Genomic DNA, 19,745 nt, shown 5'->3' on the forward strand with positions numbered 1-19,745 from the left:
GGTGTTTGAGTAGATGTGAGATTTAAAAGATTTGATTTGCACCATTATTACTAGCTATAGCTTTTGGTAAAACGGCAAGCGTTCGGTGCTACATATTATGTCCTAATTTCTGTATGATATAATTCAAGCACATTTTTTTTATATAGATATTTGAAATTAGGTCCAACTAAGTAACATGAAACATATACATATATATTAAATCATATTTAAAGCAAAATGTTAAGATCAAGAATGATTCAGATTTAAATTTCAACGAAGCACAATGAAGAAGAAATTTAAGAATTGTATGTGTACGTTAAGTGTTGTGTAATGATTATGTTGCTACTTCATGGTTGTGCGACATATGTATGTCATATAAAATATTAATATTTTTCAATAAAATAGTTTTTTAAAAAGAAAAAATTCTTCATCAGAAAAAGAAATACATGAAAAACAAATTGTGCATAATTCTCATTATATTTATAATGGTATGAGAACAATTCTAAAACTTTATTGACACAATATAATAGATCAATTCTGTGCATTTTATTGAGACATTAACCCAGTTTCACTTTATTTCCTCCAATATTATCTCGATATATTTCGAGATGACTACGAGATTGTTTTTGTCTCTTTTTTAGTCAAAGTGTCTAACCAGCTAATTCATAACATATATGATGGTAGCATAGAAAACTCTTCGTCAAATAAATTCACTTAGCTAAATATTGAAATTCAAATAAAATTCTACAATATTTCATCAAATTAATTTTGACTATCATAAAATGCTCATGAAATCTAAGTGGTTATATTATTAGATGAGATATTGAATAAGACAAATACTTTGACATATATTTGAATGATATCTCATATGCATATCTTAATTACATTATTCGTATCTCTTCTCAATATTTTTAAAATACAATAATTAATTTTGTATATCGTTCCACAAGATATAAAATATTATAAAACAAAATATAAACTCGATATAAGAAAATTTGTTTTGTTTCAATGAATAATATAATATTATGTTCTAAACGCAACAAATGATATTGAAACTATATCATCCTCATGACATGATGCACACAATCATTATTTCAAAGCTTCCAAAAAATGACGATCAAGATGACTTTCTTGAATTGCGTCAAATTAAATGAGAACACAATTCTAGGATATAGCCATTTGAAGAGATTTCAAATATTTTTCTCACATTGATTGAGAAATAGTTGTTAAAAATTTGTTAACCTTATAGCTATATGTTGTAATATCGATACTAAATATATAAAAATGATATCACAAATATCACAATATTTGAAGAAGGTGCAACACTATTCATTGGTTATGTTGTTGAAAAATATATATGTTATACATACTTTTAGTCACAAGTAAAAACTTATCACGAGTAAAAGCATTTTTTCTTAGGAGTTATAGTTGATGATTTTCAAAAACTGAAAAATCATTTAACAACAAAAAAATATTCGGAAAAATAAGATTATCAGATAGAAACAATGTAGAAAACCGAAAAAATGTCGTGATAAAGAAGCAAATTATGAGCATGTCAGATCCCGGATAAAGATTGTAAATAACATAAAAGATGTTAAAGACGATCAGATACTTGCTGAGCATACCAAAATAGTTATATGCATATTATAACAAACTACGACAAAGAGTTGTTGAGTTGTCAAAATCAACCAAGAAGCATATTGGAAAGTGTGTCGAGTGGATAAGATAATTTCTCTGATTCATATACCGTCTATGATCATGATTTTTTTATTTTATATGACTTGGTTTGTTTCAGTTGAGAAATATTATTAGCCATGTTTTAATTCAAATAAATATTATCAAAATTTCATACATATATTTTCAGTAGTTTAGGTTTTTACGTGCAACGCACATGCATTTTTCTAGTATTTATAAATTTATTAATAAAAACTCCAAAACTTTAAATAAAAGATGATGGGACCATATGTAGAAGAAGAAGATAAGAACAAGAAACCTAAAAAGCATAAACAATTGAGAAGACTTTGTCACAATCCCATGCATCTTATCCATTCCCCTCTCTTATCCCAACACACCTTAAACCCCACTGATTACTTTAAATCCAGGAAAAGTTTGTGCATGATAAAACTAAAATCAAATAAATCTACGTTAGATTTCGATTTTATTGCAGAAATGGCATATTATGTGTATATATAAACACAAATATTCGTAACAATTTCACTAGGAATTTTAAAAAATACCACATGCCAGCCTTTTCTTGTGAGCTAGTTTAGCTCTCCGCTATATATTAATCTCTCAAGTTCATCGTCTCACATTCTTCTCTAACATCACTCCCCCACCCCAGCTTGGCGTTTCCAAACTTTTTTTCTGTTCTAGCTAGATTCCTGAATCCATGGCCGAGAACAAGGAAGAGGATGTCAGGCTGGGAGCCAACAAATTTACAGAAGCGCAACCATTGGGCACCGCCGCTCAAACGGACCTGAAAGATTACTCGGAGCCACCACCAGCCCCTTTGTTTGAACCCGGAGAGCTGAAATCGTGGTCTTTTTACAGGGCTGGGATTGCGGAATTTGTGGCCACCTTCTTGTTTCTGTACATCTCAATCTTGACAGTGATGGGGGTTAATAGAGCGAAGAACAAGTGTGCATCTGTGGGTATTCAGGGCATTGCTTGGGCCTTCGGTGGCATGATTTTTGCGCTTGTTTACTGCACTGCTGGTATTTCAGGTTGGTTTCAAGTAATCTCTCGTAATTTCGCTTCTTTGGCTCGTTCTTGTTTTCCCTTACTGGATCGCTTATTAGATCTACTGACGATCTCCGGCGCAGATATAGGACTAAAATAGTATAATTTATGCAAATTAAAACGAAGAACACCCATTCCATCTCATTTATCTCGGGGTTGGAAAATATATGGGCACCCCCGGCTGCTCAAGGAAAATAAAAAGGACCGGGATTGTCTTTTTTATTGTTACTATTTTTTTAACATATCTTAAATTTATATTTGTACAATTTATTCACTTTATCTACTTAAAGCACGTGTTCGGAGAAGTGTAACAGTTTTTCTCAAACGTTTAATGGTTTCCACGTAGCAGAGATATGTCGATACTGCACACAATGATTTTCATCCCGTGTATTAATTGTGTCAAAATGAGAATCCTTGTATCGTCAAATGTCTTATTTTAGATCTTCCACAAAATATGATGAGCTTATATGATCCAACTATTTCTTTAGCTTGGGGTGAAGGAGTGGAGAATCACAGATATAACATAAAAAAATGGTGAAGCACTTCAGTGAAGCGAGCGTATGCTTTAAAAAAATTTGCGTTGATGAAGGTTTTTTTTGAAGACTGTGCCACGACAGACACTAAACGCTTTCCACTTCAGGTTAATAAGAATGTGTATGTATGTGTTTAGTGCCAATGCATGCTTCAAGGAAGCTTGCATTAACGTAGGTTTGTTGAAGACCGAACCACGACATGTCTTTTGAAGGGGATTCTTACATGTTTTGAGGATCAAATGGTTCTTATATTGTCATTCTATATGGGGTGAAATTCATCCGGTGTAGCATAGATAATATCAGGCCTAGTTCATATAGGCCTAGCTCACTTGTGAGACAAATTATTATTTTTTTAAAATTGGACAAGTAATAAAAATATTCAGCAATCAAAATTTTGCATATATTTTTAAAGACATGCAGTTTAATATCCACTGGTAAGATTAAATTTTACATTTTCTAAACCAAAATCTAAAGTCTCATAAAATAGTAGAGCTATTTTTGTAATCTATTACGTTGATAGCATAGCTAATTTCAGTAAACCCTCGAATTATGGTACCATAAACAATGGATTTTTTTATTATATTTATATCAATGAACACGTTGTATGTTACAGGGAAAAAAACAAACGATCACGTACACCAAAGTACAATTTTAATCAGTAGATTCAATAGAAAATTCTCAGTTAAATTGTGATGTGTGTACAAAACTGCGTTGCTTTGAGATAAAAGTATATCTATAATTATATACACGCTCCCGAAGCACGGTATAAATATAATCATATACCTGCCCACTAACTTTTCTTTAACTGGTATTTTTTATTGATAACCCTGAAATCATTGCCCTTTTTTTCAAAGTAATGTTGATGCATACACGAGGATAAGAACCTTGACTTACTTTGCTAACCTCGTCGAGAATGCATTATTTTCAAAAAGAGGTATGATTTACCGGTTATTTATTAGAAAATGCGTGACATATTCCGGTAAAGTATCCCACTTGATCCACCGTTGAAAGAATAGAGACCTGAAGTTCTTGAAAACATGAACAGGTGGCCACATAAACCCAGCTGTAACATTCGGTTTGTTCCTGGCAAGAAAGCTTTCCTTGACGAGAGCTGTATTCTACATGGTGATGCAGTGCCTTGGTGCCACATGTGGTGCGGGTGTGGTGAAGGGTTTCATGGTGGGACCTTACCAAAGATTCAAAGGTGGGTCGAACTTTGTTCAACATGGCTACACTAGAGGCGATGGACTTGGTGCTGAGATTATAGGCACTTTCGTTCTCGTCTACACAGTTTTCTCTGCTACTGATGCCAAGAGGAATGCCAGGGATTCACATGTTCCCGTAAGTTTAACTTTCCACCCCACAAATAGCTTGTCTTTTTCCTTTTTCGTTGTGTTTATGTTGGTGAGTTGGTCTATACACATCCCTAGCTAACTTTTTCTACGGAAATTACACCATTGGAATGGAATTGTCAAATTAAAGAGAGTTGGGAGACCAAAAATATGCCTTTATATGATCAAATCCTCATAAGTAGGTGATATTAATTTGCTATTTATTTCGTATTTCTCTATTTTTTTTATGCACTTGATTCATGTCTTTATTTCTTGCTCTATGTTATTTCAATTGCACTAAAGAAAACATTTGAGGAGCAACCTCAATCTATCATGTATGTTTATTTTTATATTTTTGAATATATTTGTGTCATATATATATATATATATATATATATATATATATATATATATATATATATGTATCTAAATTGCTTTTCTTGATGATTACCATTGCATTCTTTGCAGCTTCTAGCCCCACTTCCCATAGGTTTCGCGGTGTTTCTAGTTCATTTAGCCACCATCCCAATTACTGGAACCGGCATCAACCCTGCCAGAAGTCTCGGAGCAGCCATCATCTTTAACCGAGACCTCGCATGGGATGACCAAGTAAGTATTTCTGGACGAATAGAACATGCTTAATTACATACTCCAACCAGCACACTCATCGTAAAGTACACTAAATCTTGATCGTTTTGCTGTATTGTTGGACTAAAACACATTTTTATTAATTCATGTATCCCAGTGGATCTTTTGGGTTGGACCTTTCATCGGCGCTGCGCTTGCTGCAGTTTACCACCAAATTATCATCCGAGCCATACCCTTCAAAAGTGGCAGAGTTTGATGAGTTGAGCTGCCATTGTTGTGCCGATGCTTGTTTATTTGTGCAGTTCGAATGTTCTTTTCTGTGTTCGTATTACGCTGTGCATTGAATGTGTGTAAAGTTCGAGAATTTCTGTATAACCATTTATGCTTTGTTTCAACCCATGAAAAATATTGAACTTCGCATTGATGTATTGTTGCTATGTCGTGGTTCAGACATCTTGCTTCCATCTACAGTGTTCGAGACTTGTAAAAAATCCAGCAGGAAACAATGTATATGATTGATTTGTCGACTTAATTAGCTGTATATAATAACTATGAATTAGATTCACGTGACCGTTGAACATCTATCACCGTCGTCGAAATAATATTGTAATTTTGATATAAATTTACAACAAAAAATTGACCTTTTAAGTTCATATCAGAACAATTTATGGGTACGATTCAGATTCTTCTCAAAACTTGTATGGTTGTTAATTGATATGGTAATAGAAGGTCAACCAATTATTGTGATTTAGAGCTCTCTTTCGAAATAAAATTGCAAATCAGTATGTTGATAGATATAAAAATAATTCTTCGATCTTCGATTGCCTCAATACAATCCAATCCAATACCTCCAAAACCAAGAAATCATTTCTCGTACTACACCAAATACAACCAGTGTCTAGCACCGATAAATAATCTCCATAAAAATCCCACCAAAAATACAAATCATGTAGCACTGTACATAAATCACACAGTACAGCAATTCTCTTCAAGAACTCAAATTTTTTTAAAATAAAAATTAACCAGTCCTCCATCAACCAACATGTTATATCCCTTTCAATGGCTCTGAACTGTAATGTTTTCTTGGAAAAGTTTAGTCCAGGCGTTCTGCACTTCGAGAAATGAATCCTCAGAACCAAAATAATAGAAAAAGTTAGCCATGGATGGTAACAAAAAGTAGGTGTATCTGTTGCTTTTCGAGTTGAAGTCTCTTTAATCGTTTTGACATGAATAGAAGAAATCCCGTGGATTATTCAGGATGGTGTGGGCCGTTTTTCTTCAAGAATTGAACCTTCTTTAAGTGCAATCTGTGCCTCATTCTCCCTTCCTAATGCAAAAAGAGCGGAAGCTTGTAAATATGAAGCTATATGCCAAACAGGAGATATAACCCGTGCCTGCACCGCATCATCAAGGGCCTCCTCTGGCATATCACTCATAACATGTGAGAGACTACGACGAGCAAACACGGTAGGCGATACCACGGTTCCAACATCGATAAACTGAAAGAAAAAAAAGGACATGATAGAGGCGCATTTTTCCCTTCAGGAAACAGTAGATAATCAAGAATGCGTGTATCTTCCTTTTCTTTTCTGTGGAGAGCCATAGGGGAAGGAGGGTCAAAGTTCTAACCTCTGTGTAACATTCAATTGCAGCTCGGAAATCTTTTTGATGGAAAGCCATGTCACCTTTCTTCTTTGAGTTTAAAGTGTCCTGCATTTGATTTGTCCACATCTGGAATGAAAGCTGCATAACGAGAAACAATCATTTCATTTGCCAGCAAAATAGACGAGGGAAAAGAATTTTACAGTTAGAATAGCGAGAAACATACCTCAGTTGCCGCCCCTTCATCGTCTTTGTACCCGAGATTGTCCAATATCTCGTGTATAGCTGTTAAATCCATTCTTAAGCATGCTTCGCCGAGGACCGACAGAGGCGTAGCCGCTTCGCCATGAGGGATACCCATCAATACATGAGAAGGAACCTGCAAATGACTTACTCAGTGTCGTCACCATAAAATACATTCACGTGACAAATGCAATTCTTTCGTAATCCATACTTCACAACATCGTGTGTCACAATTGGAATTTTGAAAATTAAGCCTAATGTTACACTTTTCATCCCTCAAAACATATTTTCCCTTCTACATCTACCAACATAATTATTACTTTTAATTTAATTTCACAACTCCAAAAAACTAGTTATTATATTATATTATTAATTCAATAGATAATATTTTAAAATTTTCAAAATAACCGACACCATTAAGATATTTTCTCTCTTTTCTATGATTTTGATAACATCGTGCTCACATGCCATAACGTTCAACCGGAAACAATATCTCAACCAGGAAAGAAAACCAACTATCAATCACATTCTTTGACACATTTTTCAAGAAATCATCACATGTCGGGCAAACACTTATTGCAATCATTAATCCTAAAAAATAAGTTATTTTTCCAACAATAGGGTACTGTTTACTTTTATCCTATACCCAAGCATCTATGAGCAATGCACATGTGAAGCAAACAAGGAAACATGGCAAAATAAACAGGGATTTGCACGTTTCTAAGAGAACCAACCTCTGTATCCTTTTGAAGAGGAACTAGTGCAGCAACTAGTGATTTAGGATTAGGCCTCTCGCGGGGTTCATATTGTAAACATCTTGATGCTAAACGAACCAACTCGGTTCCATCATCATTGGATAGCTCACCTTCCAAGCAAGAATCAGTTAACATTTGGAGATTTCGGTCCTTTATCAAATCAAGGGCCTGACAACGCATGAATGAAATGAGACTAGAATTGATTGCAAGGCTAGTCAGAAGTCGAACATTGAAGCAGAAATTGGAGTAAATTCAGATTCAAAGACAACTTGAGACAATATCTATCAGATAAACTCTCTCTCCACTCACAGGCAACTTGAGACAATATCTATCAGATAAACTCTCTCTCCATTCACAGGCAGAGACTTTGCAAAAGAAAATGCACTGAAGAGAAGAAACAAAACAAACAAATACTCTTATAAATCGCTACTTCTTGGACTCCAAATTCAAGAAGAAACAAATAAATGCTGCCAATATATGGCCAATGGGATCAATCACTCCCATGTACACAGAAACAATCAAGTGAATGCCTGAGAGTTTTTGTGGGGATGTCCCTGCTATTTTGGATGGTAAAAATTTGAAAAAAGTGACATTACAAAAGTGTTATCAAAGTCATGAGATAGAGAATTATTGCAGATAGGAGGGCAACTAAAAAGAACAGCAGTGGCTCATTAAGTGGTAGGTCAACATACAAAAAAGGGCTTTCAATCCATGGGCGGCAAGATATCAAATACAAAACATCGCAGCATAAAATACCAAGACATTTTTCCCAGGTTGACTGAAAACTAGCATATTTTTTCACGAGCTGTTAACTTTGCAATATTACCAACAAAGTGTATGTTGTAAAATTTAGAAAACAGAGAATAACAAGACTTACATGGCTTGGTGGAATATGTTTACCACTGAGGAGATCAAGTAAAAGTGTGCCAAAGCTATATGTTACACTCTCTGGAGTAACTCTTCCTAAAAAAATTCAGCGAGCCAATAAAAATCAATCAACAATCTCAAATACAAGAGCTCATAGTGCATTCATTGAACACTGAGAGGAGTTAACAGCATTGATGGTACCAAGCATCTCAAAGACAGAACAGGAGTCAATTCGTACAACACACGGTGTTCACTAGTTTGAATTAACGTAATTATCTATATAAATGAGCTAAAAAGACAAAGGTTAATTTCAGCCCTCTCTTGTCTCAACAGGTGTTCTGTCGGTAAATTGGTATTGCGTTGAATTGCACAAGTTCCAGATATTTATAGCTAATTAAAATCACATTAAATTTTTTGGTTGCAACATCGAAAAAACAAAAATACTATTTGCGTTATCCGAGGTTCTTACACTTAAGAGACCAGGAAATTGTTAAACATGGATCAAATAAATTAAGTGTTGTAAACCAATAAATATGCATAGATATAAGAAGAGCATCCTGTGGTAATCGAACATCACGCAGTTTTAAGATACTTCTTTCTAAAGGAGATACGGTACCAGTTCTTAGGTACTCAGGAGGAGTAAATGCCAAATTTGTGCTGTAACTTTTTCCATCTCTACTGTTCTTCATTAAACCGAAACATGACAGTCTGGGATTGGCATCCTGTAACATACAAAGCACACAATGAGAAGCACAGAATTACCACTATAATTGTGCCAATACTTGTAAGAATTTAAATCTATGGGAAATGATGGATAACAGATAACTGAGATGGAAGAACTTCAGACTAACATCATCAAACACTATTCTGTAGGCGTTAAGATCGTGATAAAGAGCCCGTCCTTTACTCGTGCAATATTCTAATGCTTGAGCAAGATATAAAGCAACCCTTAGCCGCATTGCCCATTTCATAGGTTGTGCTTCCCCTGAATTCACATAGAAAAGAAACTTAGTAAATATGAAAACAAGGCATATATTGAAGTCTAAGTGAGGTACCAAATAAAATGTTTTGGAGGTCTGGATTAGCACAACAAGTAAACAGTCTCCGGCATGGCCGGCATTGATCAATTAGATTATAATGGAATAAAAAATTGTCCGCAGACAAGTAAAAGTTAGTAATTTAAATTAACAAGACAGTGGATGATGTGAGTACAATTACTTATTCGAGAGGAAGACACTCTGTATGAATAGACAAAGGGAGCAACAGCGTATTATATTTAGAACAGCTCTTGCAAGATAACAGCGCATCACGGAAAAGGAAATTTCAACTGAGCATAGTAGATATCGTTCAAACACAACAGTTCGCCATAATAATTGCAGTTTTCCATAGTAACTAGTGATTGCACAATGTATGACTAATAGCAACGTAATTATTAAACCAAATCCACTCACAATGAAACAGATGTTTTGCAAGAGTTTCATTGGGCATAAATTCAGCAACAAGCAGCCTCTCGTCACCTTCAGCACAGCAGCCAAGTAAATTGGCCATTCTATTATTTCGGAGTTGACCGACAGCTCTTGCTTCTTCCTGAAGTTTCAATCATGCAATGATCCAAGAAAATATATAAAATGTAGCGAAAAAGCTAAAAGAGTAACAAATAATGTGACATTTTTTCCAGCCACATATCTTAAAATCATATACAAATAATAGTAATATATACTGCAAAAAAGTATGAAAGAATCAAAATATAAAACTCATAACTCCAAAATTGGAATAGTAAAGAGAAATAACAGCTCGCAACATCATTGTACGGGAATAATTTCTCAGTAAACAAAAAGGAAAAGATGCATGTAGCGCCTGCTAACCAGGAACTGCCGGGAATCAGGCCAAGCAGACCTATTAAAGCGTTTGACAGCTATCCGCCTCTGATTCTCCAATTTCCCTTTATAAACCACATTTGGAGCTTTCTCCCCATGTTCTGAAACTATGTTCGCGACTGCAAATCCAGATGTAGCTATCCTGAGTTGTTCAATTGAGTATTCACGAAATACAGGCAAACCACTAATTTCACCTTTATCTTCATTTTCTGCAACAAACATAAGCAGTCAAATTTGGCCTCTTGACAACATAAGACGAAAAACGTTTTTCTACAAACCAGCATTCTTGGCTTCCTGAACTGATCCGTCATAATCCGAGAAAAAACAACATGAGGTGATCTTTGAACAGTGGCAACCCATCCCAATCCAACCACTATTTGGAGCGACCAGAATTAAAACTTCAAACTTCCAAAATAACGAGCTACGAAAGTCCAAAAGCCACTGTTTATGACTTAAAGGACATCAATCTGAGTTCATAAAAGGGTTATATTGAAGTTATACTTCTATACTATTGCGCCTGAAGTATCAACACAGAATAAGTGTTCAAATTCAAAACCATGTACACGCCAAGTGAAACAAAAAACCTTACGAGTCCAAGGAACCTCTAAAAGAATCTTCTACTAATCCAAAGATAAAACCGGCAATTTGGATAGTTAATTTGAGATGCCAAATGCCAAACACATAGGCATTCTTATATGCAACGAGTGGCTACAGAACAATTATGATTGGTGCAGCATTCAGGATAAACCATTCACGCATCGTATATCACCGAAATTGTAATTTTATTACTGGCATGCAAGTGTCGACCAAAGAAGCTTCAAAGTATTAAACAAAAATCTTATCATTTGCATTTACTTCTGTTGTATATCCCACGTTTGGCTCCAGGCTGCAAAATAGAATCAGGAGAGGTTAATGAGTTTGAGGGGCTATCCCAACTAGAAGGCTGGTCGTTAAGATTTCGGATCTCCTACGGGGATTTATGGCCAAAGTGCTCTCTTTAAGAGTCCACGCAGTGAGAGGAGAGGACCTAAAAACAAGTTACTATTGGTAATTATCGATAATGCAGTCAATGTACGCATCACATTAAAGATTGGATTAAGGTGTACACATAAAATGCTAACAGGCTAATGAAAACGCATAACAGATTGGATCAAGGCATATGCATTAAACACTGATAGGTCGATGAATGTTGGACCCTTTGGGGTGTATTCTCAAGGGATAGGCGATTTTACAATATTCCATGCTGGGTGATAAGTTTGAGAAGCGAATTAGTCTATTGGGTTGGGTTCTCTCCACACGTCCCCAAGTCCGAGAGAAACAGACACAGGTTAGATACAGAGAGAGCAACTTTTAGCAAAAATACATCTGGAAACCTGAAAAGCACCAAATCCATTTTTTATTTTATTTTTCAATTCAAAAGCTTCCAACTTTCTTTAAAACATCCCAAAAGGCCTCTTTTGTGCTATGCCAACTCAGCTATTTTCCAACACACATTAAACATACATACTCAGTCAATCCAAATCAATATTACAAACCCAGAAACAGATTTCCTAGAAACCCTGTTTCCTGAAAAAAAACGCAAAGCAAAGTAGAAAAATCCCATTCAAAAGATTAAAGACATGACACCCATTGTAAAAGAAAACAAAAATTCGAAAAACCCATATCCAAAAATTATCAATCAAGAATAGAAAAATCACCTTAGAAAAGATTACTTGGCTGAAACTGAAACTGAAACTGAACCTGAACCTGAACCTGATTTGGTCAAAGCACAAAGTGAACTGTTAACGCCGTCTATATGTGTATCGAGAAATATAAAATAAAGTAGTATATAAAGGCTTGATTTGTGCTCAAAAGGAGCCTGAAATGAAAGATCAGAAGGGTATATGTATAGGCGGAGGAACATAAATATGGATATATAAAATAGATACAGATAGATACACACAAATGTGTTGTGTACTTTGGGTGAGATTAATGCAGATCAATTTTGAGCGTGTGGGGTTTAAATGCTTTCTTCTTATTAATTTCTCCAGTTCCCACCGACATCCAACCCATTATTACTCTTGTGTCGCTTAATTTTACGCTTCTGGTTTGCATTTATGGTCATGTATAATCATCATTTTTAAAATTTATTATGTTTACTTTAGTTTTTTAGCAACTTAACTACTTTTTTTAAAAAAAAATAATTGATATTTTAAAATACATATTAAAAATTATACGGTACGAATAAACTCGTTCAATTATTATTTGATATGTATTTAAAATTATCAAAATCAAGTCGAGTTCAAACATATTCAGCTTATATTTGAATTTAAATTGTAGTTGTTATATTTGGCTCTTAAAATTTTACTATACTTAATATTTTTTAAAAATATATTATTTGTGTTATTTAAATTTTATATTTTTAAATTTACTATAATATAACTACTTCACAGTAATTTTATTTTCCAAATATTTTTCATGGCCATCTTCTGAATTACTGTTTACACACATACGGATATACATGATGTGAGTGCTGAATACCTCGTCTTGTGGTGATCCTTTTGCTGTTTTTTTCTAAAAAAAATTGTTACGATGTACTTGAGATGTTTGAGAAATTTGGTTCGCTGATACGTATCTCTGCCTCATTAAGTTTATGAAAATAAATTCGTTTGATATTTCGCAATGCTATTCGTAAACTTTGTGGGTTGCGAGAAACGACACAGATGAAGTACTTGAAGCCAATGAAGTTCCAAGAATTGCCCAAATCAAACGGGCTAAAGAAAGGCGCTTGCTTGGCTTGGATGTGGGTGATAAGTACATGGGCCTCGCTCTTTCTGATGTTAATAACAAAATTGCAGCTCCCCTGAGGTCATGCGGATGTATTTCGCATTTGTGAAAATTTATTTTTTTTTTCTCGTGATGTATTGTGTAGGTTCTTTACTGTTAATGACCGATAGGGGGTCTGCTGATAAATCAGTTTGATCATAATCTGAGGTGAATTGTTGCTTCCGTGCAGTGTCTTGGTTCGCAAGAAAACGAACATTGACTTGATGGCTACTGATTTCCAAAGTCTGGTGAGTATATTTGCTGTTTGTATCATTCATTTTCTGCCTTGCAGCCCTTTGTTAAACATGATATGTTTAGAGAATATTTGAAGTATTGAATGCAGATGGTAAAATTTAGCTGTGATTTTTCTGTTTCATCTTTTTATCCTGTTAAAGGCTTTTAACTCTAGTTTGGAAAAATTTTAATGTTTCTTTTTTGTCTTTATAACCCTGGAGTGTTTTTTTTTAACAAAAAAAATTGAACTGCAATGTTGAATCTTCAAAAGATATGCAAGTAAATGGCGTATGGCTGCTACGGTTTCAGGCATTCATTTGAACATGCCATTGATAATGCTTTTTCCATACACAGGCAGTTCCGTCTTTTTTCTTTGAACTTTCCAGGCTTATGCAATTGGGTATTGCATTTGCTGGTATTTTCAATTTTCAAGTTTATATTTAAATGAGCGAAAACAAAAACAACATGGTAACTTAGTTAATGATAATGAAAAGAGATCAGCAGCCCAATGTGCACATGAGAGAGTGTAACTAAATTTGTCACTTTGTGTATTTGTTAGGATAGTTTCAACTGTATAACAAACTCTCTTACAGCTGTCATTATTTGATTGATCCTCTTTGTATATATATACATGTATCTGTAGTCTTTGTAATTAATGAGAAGAAATCATCTTCCTCACGTCTTCAATTATTCTATCTTGGTAACCCTGCCAATCAAATTTTATTCTAGTTAACCCTGCCAATCAAATTAGCTCGGTTAAACTCACTGATGACAATTACTTACTCTGGCACCTGCAAGTTTTCTCTGCAATTCGTGGTCTAGGGTTAGAGATCTTCATTCTTGAAGACCCACCCATTCCTTCAAAGATGTTAGCCACTGAAGAGATCGTGGATTTCATTAATCCAAGCTATGTCTCCTGGTGTCATCAGGATCAACTCTTGTTCTCCTTTCTTTTGGCTTCAATGACGGAAGGCGTCCAAAGCCAAATGATCGGCTGTGAAACTTCCTCACAGATCTGGTTGCGGGTCTCACGACTCTTTGCATCTCGTTCTAAAGCTCGGATTATGCAATATAAATTGCACCTGCAAACACTGAAGAAAGGAACAATGAATATGCGAGATTATCTCAGCAAAATGAAAGGATACGTTGATATCCTTGCAGCCTGTGGACACTCGATCTCAGAGGAGGATCAAATTCTTCATATTCTAGGGGGTGTAGGCTTTGAGTTTGATTCAGTTGTTGTCCATGTGACATCTCGCGTGGATACTCTCTCGGTTTCTGAAGTTGGAGCTATCTTATTGGCTCATGAAGGAAGGATTGAATCTCTCAATGTTGCCTTGGAAGGCACCCCACCTGCTGTGAATGCTGCTACTCTTTATCCACCCAAGAAAGTTGATAATTCTTACTCACACTCAGATTCGTCGCATCGTGGACGTGGTAGAGGCAGAAATCCTCGTGGTGGAAGACGAGGATGGACCAACAGTGGGCGTCCTGTGTGTCAAATATGTGGGATTGATGGGCATGTTGCTCACAAGTGCTACTATCGATTTGATAGGGAGTTTGTTCCCAAATTCATGAGGTCTCAACTCCCTAATCAGAATGTTTATAATAGATCCTTCAATGCTTCACCAGTAGCTGCTATGGTCACTACAGGTTCTGAAAATATGAATGATGAATGGTGGATTCCTGACTCAGGAGCTTCGCACCATGTCACCAATGAGCTTGCAAATCTCACCCTTGGATCAGAATACTCTGGTGGTGGTAAAGTGCACATGGGTAATGGTTCAGGTCTGTCAATTTCGCACATTGGTCTATCTAAATATCATCCTCTTTCTTCATCACGCACCTTGTCTCTAAATAATTTGCTTCGAGTTCCTCTTATAACAAAAAATTTACTTAGCGTAAGTAAGTTTGCATCAGATAATAATGTCTTTTTTGAATTCTATCCTCAGTTTTGTGTCGTGAGGGACCTAGTAACTCGAGCACCTCTTCTACGAGGGACTTTGCATGAAGGACTTTACCGATTCAACCTGGGACAGCCACTTCATTCCCCACCAGCTGCCTACCTTCACACTTCAAGTCCTGAACTTAGCACAACGCTTCCACAGTCTTTGCTTCCTTTTCCACAAAAAGTTCCGCATACTTTAGATCAATGGCACTTTAGACTAGGACATCCTTCCTTACATGTTGTTAAGCAAGTTTTGAACAATTGTAATATTCCTATTTCAAGAAATGATAACTTACGTTTTTGTTCTGCCTGTGCGTTGGGAAAACATCATCAACTACCTTTTACATCCTCACACACATTATATTCTGAACCTCTTGAACTAGTATATTCGGATGTTTGGGGACCAGCACACACAACTTCAACCAATGGTTATAAATATTATGTGAGTTTCGTGGATGCTTACAGTAGATACTCTTGGATTTTCTTTCTCAAATCTAAGTCTGAAGTTTTTCAAGTGTTCAAAGATTTTAAGACCCAAGTTGAGGTTCAATTCAATAAGAAATTAAAAATCCTACAAACAGATTGGGGAGGAGAGTTTCGAGCCTTAACTTCTTTTCTTAAGCTTCATGGAATTCTTCATAGGTTGTCTTGTCCTCATACTTCACAACAAAATGAGGTGGTTGAGCGAAAACATAGGCATATAGCTGATATGGGATTGTCTCTTCTTGCACAAGCATCCATGCCACTTGACTTTTGGGATAATGCCTTCTTCACAGCAGTTTTTCTCATTAACCGACTGCCAACACCTGTTCTTCAAAATGACACACCCCTTTATTGTTTGTTCAAACACCAACCAGATTATTCCTTCCTTCGAGTATTTGGGTGTAGGTGTTTTCCTTGTCTTCGTCCTTATAACACACATAAATTAAGCTTTCGATCTACACCATGTACTTTCATTGGTTACAGTGAAAAACACAAAGGTTACAAATGCTTGAGTACGGATGGTCGGGTCTATATTTCACGACATGTTACTTTTGATGAGTCCTTCTTTCCTTTTGCTCATACATCTGTTGACAAGACTCAGTCTGCTCACTCCATCGAGTCCTCATCCTTGTACATTCCTTCACTTACCTCTTCCCCTTCTACTATCCCTTCTCCCTGCCCTGTTTTCCAAGAACATGACAACTCACCTAATCATGTTCCTTGTCCTACATCAGATTCTAGACCAGACCTATCTCCTTCTTCGAAGTCTGATGAAGAATCCTCCATTCCCTGTGTAAATATTCACCCAATGACTACTCGATCCAAGGTAGGAGTTTTCAAGCCTCGGGTGTTGTTAACTACTCATCCTGCCTCCTGTGAACCTTCCACTGTACAAGAGGCTAAATCTCATCCTGAATGGACTCATGCTATGAGTTCTGAATACAAGGCATTGCTCAAAAACAACACTTGGACTTTAGTTGAACAACCATCTAATGTTCCCATTGTAGGCTGTCGTTGGGTCTTTAAGCTCAAAACCAACACAGATGGGTCTGTTGCTCGTTACAAGGCACGATTAGTTGCCAAAGGTTACTCTCAAACTGCTGGGCTTGATTACAATGAGACCTTCAGCCCTGTGGTAAAACCAACTACCATTCGAATAATTCTTACTCTTGCTGCGTCCAAAGGATGGTCTGTCCAACAGTTAGATGTTCACAATGCTTTTCTTCATGGCAATTTAGAAGAAGATATATATATGCAACAGCCACCAGCTTTTGAAATTCAAAATGCTAAGAAGCCCCTTGTGTGCAAACTGCACAAAGCCATCTATGGACTTAAGCAAGCTCCTCGAGCATGGTTTGATATACTTCGAACTACTCTTCAAGACATGGGTTTTCTTGCCTCTAAGGCTGATGCATCTCTGTTTCTAAAATTCAGCAGTACCTCTGTGATGTATATTCTCATTTATGTTGATGATATACTTATCACTGGAAGTGATCTCTGCCAAGTTAAAGCATTGATTCAGAAGTTGAATGATCAATTTGAACTACGTGATTTGGGTCCTCTATCTTATTTCTTGGGAATTGAAGTATCTCATCCTTCTACAAATGTCTACTTTCTTAAACAGACCAAATACATCAAGGAGCTGCTGATAAAAACAAAGATGAATCATGCTAAGTCTTTACCAACTCCAATGACATCATCTCTCAAACTATCTTCTCGAGGTGATGATTACTTTGAAGATGCTACGCTTTATAGAAGCACAGTGGGTGCTTTACAATATTTGACCATTACACGACCCGACATTGCCTACAGTGTCAATAAGGTGTGTCAATTCATGCAGACTCCTTTACATTCACATTGGAAGGCAGTCAAACGTATCTTAAGGTACTTAAATGGTACACTTGATTATGGCATCAAGCTGTCTGCTTCTTCTTGTCTTGGCTTGCATGGTTATTGTGATGCAGATTGGGGTAGCGATCCCGATGATCGGAGGTCCACATCTGGTTTTTGTTGGTTTTTGGGTAATTCCCCTATCTGCTGGAGTTCAAAGAAGCAACAAGTTGTTGCTCGTTCCAGCACCGAAGCAGAATTCCGAAGCATGGCAAATGCAACCTCTGAGTTAATCTGGATTCAATCACTTCTCAAAGAGCTGTGTGTTTCACTATCCAGTGTCCCGATCCTATGGTGTGATAACATTAGTGCAATTGCACTAAGTGCTAATCCTGTTCTACATTCTCGCACCAAACATGTGGAACTTGATCTTTATTTTGTTCGAGAAAAGATTCTGTCCAAAGCCTTGTCTGTCCAACATGTTCCTTCTTTGGATCAAGCAGCCGATGTGTTGACTAAGCCATTGTCTGCTGTTTCTTTTCAGCGCCACAGAACCAAGCTTCGCGTTGAACTTCTTCCCACGCTCTGCTTGCAGGGGAAAGTTAATGATAATGAAAAGAGATCAGCAGCCCAATGTGCACATGAGGGAGTGTAACTAAATTTGTCACTTTGTGTGTTTGTTAGGATAGTTTCAACTGTATAACAAACTCTCTTACAGCTGTCATTATTTGATTGATCCTCTTTGTATATATATACATGTATCTGTAGTCTTTGTAATTAATGAGAAGAAATCATCTTCCTCACGTCTTCAATTATTCTATCTAACTTCGATCGTATTAATGCAGTTATTTCCAAACCTTGTGATTCAAGTTATTATAAAAATTGACTGAATTTATCATTGCCACTGATGATTTTAAATGTGCATGCATGCAGATCTCTGAGTTTTCAATGTCAGGCTTCATTTTTGGTTGTCCTTTCGATAGGCAAAAGAACAGACGAAATGTATGCCAACCATCACATGCATATCACATTTATTTGTGTCGTTTTTTCGTTTTTATCACCAATTTCATGGTGCCTTCCTTTGACAGGGCTGTTCGTTGATGACCTTACTAAAACAGGGAAATTTGAAGATTTGAATTATAGCTTTTGGGATGAGTGCTTCACATCAAAGGTGAAATCTGTTTGTTTCCACTTTTTTTCATATATTTATTTTGATATTTCACGGACCTCGTCAAAAGATAACTTTCACAAGATGAGGTTACTGATTAACACAATTTTCTGTATGTAACTAGAGCGTCGTTTTACTCTTGAGGCCTTTGAATTTGTATCTTGTGCAATGTAAGACAAATTGCTGCTGTTGGAATCCTGCAGGTATCAGTGCCGACTTCTTGTGATCAGAGTCGCTGAATATCTTTTCCTTGACTACTTAACAAGTTGAAAGGATTAGCAAATGAAAAGTTCAAAGCTGACCTTTATTCATCGACTGAACATTAGCAAAATTTGGTTCCATACAACAGCTAGAATAGATTGATTTTTTGATGCAGTTATGTGAAATGCTTTTAGATTTACATACACTAAAAATCTTGGCCGTATATTGTGTAAAACAGTGTTTTTAACTGGAGCAGGGTTACCTAGATTTTGCTAACCGGAGTCAAGGTCAAGATGCAGAAAGTCGAATCTTAATCCAGAGTGAATGATCCGCAGTCCCTGTGATCGTAACATTGTCATCTTTAGTTAAAGCTATAATAATGAAAATGGCCATGACTAGATAACTTGATATGACAGTTGCGAAATTGAAAACAAAGAAATACACGAGGAAATTATAATAAATATTTCCAATACTCTTGAGTTACATGGATTCTACTTTGCTTATGATCGATCGATCGATCGATCGATCTTATAAAGCCTATATAACATAGCAAGAATGAAGT

The 19,745-nt window shown here is 36.0% G+C and overlaps 2 protein-coding genes and 1 pseudogene across 5 annotated transcripts; 2 read left to right on the forward strand and 1 right to left on the reverse strand.

The window, feature by feature from the left end:
* Nucleotides 1–2,173: 2,173 nt before the first annotated feature.
* On the forward strand, nucleotides 2,174–5,634 carry LOC140832088 (probable aquaporin PIP-type pTOM75). The gene is made up of 4 exons (XM_073195896.1): nucleotides 2,174–2,702; nucleotides 4,297–4,592; nucleotides 5,051–5,191; nucleotides 5,328–5,634. The coding sequence occupies exons 1-4, from the start codon at nucleotides 2,369–2,371 to the stop codon at nucleotides 5,424–5,426; spliced, it is 870 nt and encodes a 289-aa protein (XP_073051997.1). The 5' UTR covers nucleotides 2,174–2,368; the 3' UTR covers nucleotides 5,427–5,634.
* Nucleotides 5,635–5,955: 321 nt separating this feature from the next.
* Nucleotides 5,956–12,542, reverse strand: LOC140832089 (serine/threonine-protein kinase BSK7-like). 4 transcript variants are annotated; one of them, XM_073195899.1, is made up of 11 exons: nucleotides 12,212–12,542; nucleotides 10,793–10,955; nucleotides 10,503–10,723; nucleotides 10,089–10,224; nucleotides 9,489–9,622; nucleotides 9,254–9,359; nucleotides 8,648–8,733; nucleotides 7,750–7,938; nucleotides 6,999–7,151; nucleotides 6,800–6,913; nucleotides 5,956–6,669 (listed from the first exon to the last, which is right to left on the reverse strand). In XM_073195899.1, the coding sequence occupies exons 2-11, from the start codon at nucleotides 10,872–10,874 to the stop codon at nucleotides 6,424–6,426; spliced, it is 1,467 nt and encodes a 488-aa protein (XP_073052000.1). In that variant the 5' UTR covers nucleotides 10,875–10,955; nucleotides 12,212–12,542; the 3' UTR covers nucleotides 5,956–6,423. The 4 variants fall into 4 exon arrangements, with proteins under 4 accessions (XP_073052000.1, XP_073051998.1, XP_073052001.1 ...); XM_073195897.1 differs by having other exon boundaries at nucleotides 10,793–10,981; XM_073195900.1 differs by lacking the exon at nucleotides 12,212–12,542 and adding an exon at nucleotides 11,370–12,160 and having other exon boundaries at nucleotides 10,793–10,981.
* Nucleotides 12,543–13,216: 674 nt separating this feature from the next.
* Nucleotides 13,217–19,511, forward strand: LOC140831850 (uncharacterized; annotated as a pseudogene).
* The last annotated feature ends 234 nt before the right edge of the window (nucleotides 19,512–19,745 follow it).

The sequence above is a fragment of the Primulina eburnea genome, chromosome 5 (assembly GCF_022965805.1).
Source record: "Primulina eburnea isolate SZY01 chromosome 5, ASM2296580v1, whole genome shotgun sequence".
Lineage (NCBI taxonomy): Eukaryota > Viridiplantae > Streptophyta > Magnoliopsida > Lamiales > Gesneriaceae > Primulina > Primulina eburnea.

What these genes read in the sequence shown, in the direction of transcription:
- LOC140832089 (XM_073195899.1), bottom strand. Translation starts at nt 10,874, where the DNA reads ATGGGTTGCCACTGTTCAAAGATCACCTCATGTTGTTTTTTCTCGGAT. An exon ending in TGCAAAACATCTGTTTCATT is followed by an intron (nt 9,623 to 10,088) that starts GTGAGTGGATTT and finishes ATGTGAATTCAG; the next exon opens with GGGAAGCACAACCTATGAAA. An exon ending in TCCTGAGTACCTAAGAACTG is followed by an intron (nt 8,734 to 9,253) that starts GTACCGTATCTC and finishes GAATTTTTTTAG; the next exon opens with GAAGAGTTACTCCAGAGAGT.
- LOC140832088 (XM_073195896.1), top strand. Translation starts at nt 2,369, where the DNA reads ATGGCCGAGAACAAGGAAGAGGATGTCAGGCTGGGAGCCAACAAATTT. An exon ending in CTGCACTGCTGGTATTTCAG is followed by an intron (nt 2,703 to 4,296) that starts GTTGGTTTCAAG and finishes AAACATGAACAG; the next exon opens with GTGGCCACATAAACCCAGCT. An exon ending in CCAGGGATTCACATGTTCCC is followed by an intron (nt 4,593 to 5,050) that starts GTAAGTTTAACT and finishes CATTCTTTGCAG; the next exon opens with CTTCTAGCCCCACTTCCCAT.